The sequence below is a fragment of the Arvicanthis niloticus genome, chromosome 15 (assembly GCF_011762505.2).
Source record: "Arvicanthis niloticus isolate mArvNil1 chromosome 15, mArvNil1.pat.X, whole genome shotgun sequence".
In the NCBI taxonomy this organism is placed as follows: Eukaryota; Metazoa; Chordata; class Mammalia; order Rodentia; family Muridae; genus Arvicanthis; species Arvicanthis niloticus.
This window is the reverse complement of record NC_047672.1, coordinates 8,715,639-8,722,700: the sequence shown is the minus strand read 5'-3', so window position 1 is coordinate 8,722,700 and position 7,062 is coordinate 8,715,639. Positions and strand designations below refer to the sequence as shown.

General features: G+C 42.3%; 1 protein-coding gene across 1 annotated transcript; it reads right to left on the bottom strand.

Moving 5' to 3' along the window:
- Window positions 1–1,694: 1,694 nt before the first annotated feature.
- Window positions 1,695–5,042, bottom strand: Neurod6 (neuronal differentiation 6). Its single transcript, XM_034519487.2, has 2 exons — window positions 4,790–5,042; window positions 1,695–3,507 (listed from the first exon to the last, which is right to left on the bottom strand). Exon 2 carries the CDS (start codon window positions 3,484–3,486, stop codon window positions 2,473–2,475), a length of 1,014 nt encoding a protein of 337 aa, XP_034375378.1. The 5' UTR covers window positions 3,487–3,507; window positions 4,790–5,042; the 3' UTR covers window positions 1,695–2,472.
- Between the last annotated feature and the right edge of the window lie 2,020 nt (window positions 5,043–7,062).

Below are 7,062 nucleotides of genomic sequence, written 5' to 3'. Positions count from 1 at the left end.
CTTATTCTGCCAGCTGCTTCTCTTCTTCGCTCTTTCACTTGCCAGAAGGGATTCGGAAGACCTATCTCCTGTTGCAATCTCTGCTTCCAGCAAGAATCTGTGACCTTGGAAAGAGTGCAGGTCTCAAATGTTTGACAGAGCCAACAAGACTCTGAGCAGGGGCGGTGTGGCATTCAGGCCAGGCCACTGGGTACACTACAGTGAGGATAGGAGACCAGAAAACCACACCCATTCTACCGGAGAAGAAAATGATACTGGGGCGTGGGGCAGGGAAGATAATCAATTTCCAGATTCTACCCTCTTTTTCCCTTTCTGATAAAATGAACTACGACCTGGTTCTTAATGTCTGAAAGGCTACAAGGAGTCCTGCACTGCTGGACCCAGTCCCAGGGAGAGCAGCTTTTGTGCGCATATGGGAGGAAGTGGGCGAGAGTCTTCCTATGTCCAGGCAGGCAGAGGGGACAGAAGGCTCTCTACCTTGGGCAAACTCCTCTCCACTCCGACAGGGCACAATCCCTCTTTTACCTCGGTTTCTTTCCTCTGCCCCGTGGGGGTGGAGTGAACAGGTGCTCCCACACACCGGCTTGGAGGGGCCGTCCATCACCAGCAGCAGCTCAGCCCTTTCCCTGCTATCAGGCGGCTGCTCTGCTCAACGAAGGCCCCTGGGTTCCAGCAGGGGGTGGCAGGAACTGGGCTACGAGGCCTTCTGGAGACTGGGGCGCTGACCTCAAGTCTGCTCACCCGAGTCCCACCAGCTGCGGGGCGGGAGGAGAAGAACAGGGTCAGCTCTGGGCAGCACCGGGGCTGGCTGGAGCTGCGGCAGACCGCCAAATGGAGATGCCACCCCTTTCCCATCTCAGTAGCCGAGTGCGGTGCAGGGAGAGTCCCTTGGCCAGGGCTGCGGTGCTGGCTAGATGGGCGAGGCCCCAGGCTGCAGGGCGCCCACTGCGGGCGGAACTAGGGCAGCGCAGCCTGAGTCTTGGAGGCCACCGAGGCAGTGGGAGGTCACCTGCATCCTCTAGCCCTGTCTGACTGGCCAGGCTGGGACTGCGCTGGCCCAGGCGGTGCCCGCTGAATCTTGCGCTGCAGCAAGCTTGTCCCGCTGTCCTCCACAGGCCGCGCAGATGCCCACTTCCCATACCCTGGGAAGCAGACCTGCCCAGACCTCCTCCTATACCACCTTATTCCAGGAACTGGCTCAGCCCTGTTTTAAGAAGCTAGCTCTCCCGGCATATTAAAGGAAGTTTTTGCTTGCCTTTTGTTAGGAAACTTTTAATCACACAGAATTTAGGTTCTAATCAGCCAGGCATTTAACAGGCCCAGAGATAAAGCTTCCGTTTTAAACCCCGGCTCTGGGGGCTGCTGGAAAACTGCCACCGAATTTAGGCTGGAGTTGAAGGTTAGCCGGATTTACCATTGTTTCCCCAGGGTGTTTAACACTCACGGTCGCGTTTTCTTTCATTTAGGATACTTTCAAAAGAAAATTCTGGAAAACGCTTTGGCGATTGTTTTGTTTTTTTTGTTTGTTTGTTTTTGTTTTTAAAGAAATTTGTTTGAGTCCTTACAATTTAATCCAGGAAGATTTCTAAAATAGGGAGGCGGGAGCATTAAAAACTGAAAGCAGCTGTGTGCCAGGAAATAATAAGTATCATGCAAAAAAATACCATGCTAATAGATATTCTTTATAAGTGGAAATATCTATGTTTAATTGCTTTTAAATTGTAAGATGGAAAACACAATTATACACTGTAACAAACCTGTACAGAAAAATCCCGAACAATACAAAAACAAGTGCTAATATTTTTTCTTCATGATTGAATTAATTGTCCCCAAATGATGACACTGATAACCTCCCCCAAATACTGTGTTTCCTCTTCTGAAAATGCTTGAAGAGGAATAGTTATTACCAACAGAATACATTTAGTTTTGTCCCTAATAAACAGAACATTGCATAGCTTTTGATATTGTTGTACACCCTCAAACGCATCTTTTAATTTCATGGTTAGCTCTTTTTATATTTTAAAAACTAAATTTTCAGAGATACATATAGGAATCCTAGTAATTATAAACACATTTTACTCATCTGATTTTTATAACATGCATTTTCATCATTACTGTACAACTGAGATAGACATTGAACTATGCGGTGTGCATCTTTATTCAGCAACATAGTCTTAGACACCTTGTTCAAGCAAATTAAGTGAATTTGAAAGAAACTAAAACAAGAAGGAAAAATCCTGCCAGTAGGAGAGAGAGAATCACAGTGTAATACAGACAAGAGGGAAGGAAAAGAAGTTCTCATACGAAAAGAGATTTATTATGCCATAGAAAATGTTCACAATCTTTGAAACACACTTCAGAAACTAGTAAACACCTTAGATAGAGTTATGCCAAGTACGCAGCCCACAAGCATCTGCTTTGTCTTAATTAGAGTGGGAGGTGAATGACCACTGTTTATTTTCATTTTCCTCATTAATTATGAAAAACTGCATTTAATTCATCTTGCATAGTGAGAGATTGGCTGCGCAGATGTAAGTCGTAAGGGAAGTGGCTGTCGGTGGGCAACCTGAACATGGCACCCTGCCCAAGGGGACCCCTGGGTGGCACTGCACAGTAATGCATGCCATAATTGTAATTTTTGCCATAGTCCAAGGTTTCTTCTTGCTTCAGGGAAAATATCCCATTATAGTTAATTGGGGGAGGACTTAAGGGACCTTCAAACTGAGGGCTGGCACACTCAGGGGAAGTACTTTCATAGAAGGATTCGTATGCACTGCAGTAATTGTAGGGTTTCATGGACTTGGAATTATCAAGAGTCCCATGCCCTGGGGGAGTGGCCAGCTCAGGGCTGTGGTAGGGTGGGTAGAATGTGGAGTAGGGCGACCTTGTGTGGTGGGCACCCTCCCCACCCTGACCCATCAGGAAACTCCTGGCGTTGAGCTGTAAGCAGCCTGCCACCAAGTTTGTAGTTGGCTGGGAAAGACCTTTGCATAAGTTTTGGACGAACGTGAGCAGATCCGGTCTCTTGCCAATCCTCAGAATTTCAGAAAGTGCCCAGATGTAATTTTTGGCCAGCCGTAAAGTTTCTATTTTGGACAGTTTTTGGGTTTTAGAGTAACAGGGGACCACTTTTCTCAAATTGTCCAGGGCATCATTGAGGCCGTGCATCCGGTTCCTCTCGCGTGCATTGGCTTCCTGTCTCCTGAACTTGACCCTTTCCAATCGTAGTTTGGTGGTCTTTTTTTTCCTGAGACCCCTCCTTCTGGGCAAGCCATTTTCATCTTCTTCCTCTCTGTCTTCCTCCTCCTCTTCTTTTTCAGTTTCTTCTCCAGGGGCCCTTTTAATGCTCTTTCCTCGAAGGACAACTTGTTTTGGAAAGCTCTCTGGTTTCTTAATTTGTTTCTGGTCCTCGCATTGTCTAGCAAACTTTCTGCACATCTGGGATTCGGGCATTACGACAGACTCGTCAAACGGTAGTGTTAACATGGTTCTTTAACCTTAATTTACCTAAAAAAAAAAAATGCCAGCATAGTATTTAAAGTGTTTTAATTTTTAGAGTTGATATACTTCAAATATATTTGATGACTAAATGATAAGACTCCGAGAGCACATTAAAAAAAAGACTGATTCTAGGACTCTTATTTATATTGAATAAAAAAACCCCGAGTTTGTGCAGATCAATCAACAATCATAAAGACATTGATCTGTGCAGAAGTCTTAATTTATACAAGCAATTTATAATTATCAAAAGAAAATATAAAATAAAATACTTATCAAAGACGATCACATTTTCTATTTCTCTTGGATTTTAAGCTAGGTTTTTAATACACATGGAATGGAGTTAAAGCAAATAAACACATGACATAATAATGCAGACTTTCATTAATTCTAATTCCCCTGAGAACAAAATAGAAGAGAGACTAATTTTTAAAACGAAAAGTGTTCTCTCTCCCTCAAGCTAACAAGCTGAGGGGGTTTTGTTAGAAAAAAATATTGCCCAACTTCATTTCCTGTTAACCTCAAACTGGGAATTTAGACAAGTGACTGTAGAACATGCAGATTTAAAGAAAAGATCAATCAGATCAAATTTAAAATTGATTTTTTTCTGATGAGTAAAGAACTATGTAAGAGAGCACTGCCCTCTCAGCCTCAGGGAAAAGGAGAGTGGGCTAATTTCAAAATAAAACTATAAACAAATGGGAAAAAACTCACAAACATTACTGGCATTTTTTTTTAAATCAAAGCAAATGTTGCAACTGCTTTAACATCTAAGAATTCCCCCAATGTAATTGTCTGTTTACTGCTGTTCCGCTCCTAGTGTTTTTGTTCTAAGAGCCACGGAAGTCTCCCTCTAGCTAATATCGGACAGGAACGGTCCAAGGATTCTGCCTGCAATTGTGCACGTGTGTTCAGAATCCCAAATGAAAGGGGAAAATAATTTGTGTTTAAAATGCATTTGTTTTTTGGTTTTTGTTGGGCAAAGCAGCAAATATTTTTTATCTAAAATCTTCAACCAAATAGGCATATTAAAACAGAGACTTTTAATTTAACAATCTCCAGCCCCTCACTACACACACACACACACACACACACACACACACAATGTCCACATATTTACAATGTTACATAATAGCAATGAAAGTATGTGATAATTACATCATAAGAATGAAATATGATAAGAACTTATAGATGGCAAAGAACATAGAAATACTCTAAGACAGTGATACTGTATCTTTAAATACTTGCATGCAAAGCCAGTATCAATTGAGTATATCTTTATTTATATTACCTTAGGTTTTAATTTCATTCAATAATCAGTTTTCATTTTGGATCTTCCAAATCTTTTCAGGCTGAGTGTCGCATCGTCTCCTGGAGCCTCTAGATCTGTGTGTATCTGCACTATCTCATTGATCTCTAAAAAGTGACATTGATGCCAACTGCCAGAGCTGGTACCCATGCCATCTGCTAGTGACGTCACAGGGCAGAGAGAGCCATGTGATCCTCTCTTGGGACCTTCATTCTGCACTGATCATCTGGCATCCCTGTAAGTGGGTACCAGCATTCATGCATCAACACAGAAGGTTAGACTGATAGGGAAAAAATCTGCACCAGCCTTTCACATACAGTAGGTGTGTTTCTCTTCTAGCTGCTCGGGTCTCACCGGCAATCTGTAGAAAGAGCTGTGTTAGTGATGGGTTTCGCCCTGCCAATGGTGCAACTGTTAGGCAGTCGTTAATATTCCATTCATTTGCTAGGTGGGCTTTTGTGTAAGTGAGAGAGGTTTTTGTTGTTTGTGGGGTTGTTGTTTTGCAAGGATCACCAGCTCCTCCTGGTGCATCTGGGTACCAGAAAAGGAGAGCCATGTGTGGGAACTAGAAACTGGGGTTGGATGCTGAGGGAAACCAAGATTAAGGTCGACAAACGGGTCAGCAAAGGGCTGCTTATTTCCCTGTTTTGCTTTACGGCATGTAACTTAAGGGTGTGTGCCTGTGTGTTTTTCTGCTCCAGACTTCTTTGCTTCTCAGGATTTCAGAATAAAAGATCAGTTTCTCTATCTGGGGTCTGTGAAAGACATCTTCAAATGTTCCCTTGCACTTGCTGGTGTCTTTTCCACAACTTTTCAGAAGAATGTACGCAGACAGAACCGCACACAGACCAATTACAGAGCTACAGTGAGTCTTTGGTTAGATTTGAAGCTGCCTGTTTTGCCCACCGCTGAGCCACTAACTCCACTCAGTTACTCTCCCAGATCTCCTGGTATTAACCTGCTTGTACTTTTTCCCTTCAATATACAGGAAAACCATTGCTAACATATGCTGCTTCTCTCTCCTTGACATGTGGCAGCAGAACATCTTATTTATTTATTTTTTTTAAACCTAAGGTTTAGCTTTCTTAATTTTTGGAGCCTTCAATATTTTTTCTCTGTCTTACTCATTTTTATCCTTGATACATTGTTTTCTCTAGACCTAGATTCGCTTAAGTGTCTTATTATTTAACGTCAGTGTCCTGTTCTATTTCTCCTTTTCCCTCATTCCCCCTTCCTGGTTCCTTTTTAACGAAGCAGGGCAGGAGCAGTTAAGCAGAGCTGGCTAAGCCCCTCTAATGAAACAGGATGTAAAGCTAGAGGCCAGCCCTACAGAACCCTCCTTTCTCTCCTCCTCTGAGATAGCTCCTTCCCGAGCAGACATATTGATTTAGGGACACCTGGAAAAGGCGAAAAGTGAACTTTTGCAAAAGTGAAACAAACAAACAAATAAACAAGCCTCATTGTTTGACAGCTGCACAATCTTTTACTCTAAAGTGACAGAGCATGGTTCTGGTCTTAGTGTAATTCCTGGCAGCCTGGCATGGTTGAGGTTGTGTTGTTAGCATTTTCCTTATAAATCCCACCTTTGAGAGGTTTAGAATTCTGCCACTTTAATACACTTTGGATCCAAACGGGCACCAAGGGCTTTACCCAGATTCAATCCTGCTCCTTTTACCCCTACAAATTTCTATCCCCTTTAAAAAAAGTTGCTTGACCTTTCCTGAAGGGTTCTAGAAAAGATCAAGAGTTGACAAAAAAAAAAAAAATGCTAGGTAAATGTAGTTTGTCTCTCTTAAAGAAGAAGTAAAAAAAGAGTGTAAATTTAAAACGCTAGTAAACCTATTAATTTATAGATTAAAATAGGTGGGTGGGCCTAGCTTGTATTTTAAACTAAATCTTGTCACATCAGTCATTTTAGAATTTGCAGCTGAATTTGCATCTTTACTAGTGATGTGTTAAATATATATTTTGTGTAGCTTTTGGTTCAACATATACATGTGATTTTGTATAAATACCAAGAATATCAATAGAAAGGCAGATTCCGATGTCAGTTGTTCTCATGTGTGATTTAATTTTTAAATGTGAAGGAGAGAAAAAACATCAGATTCCTGAGCTACAAAGGTAGGCAGAGCTGCCTTGGATCTCCCATGTTGCACCTGTTTCTATGTCCCCAGGAGTTGTATTGTATTAAATGTGTCACAGACACAAAAGTCGAAAGCCAGAAACAACCTGATTTGATATGTCTGAGGAAATTA

What these genes read in the sequence shown, in the direction of transcription:
- Neurod6 (XM_034519487.2), bottom strand. Translation starts at nt 3,486, where the DNA reads ATGTTAACACTACCGTTTGACGAGTCTGTCGTAATGCCCGAATCCCAG.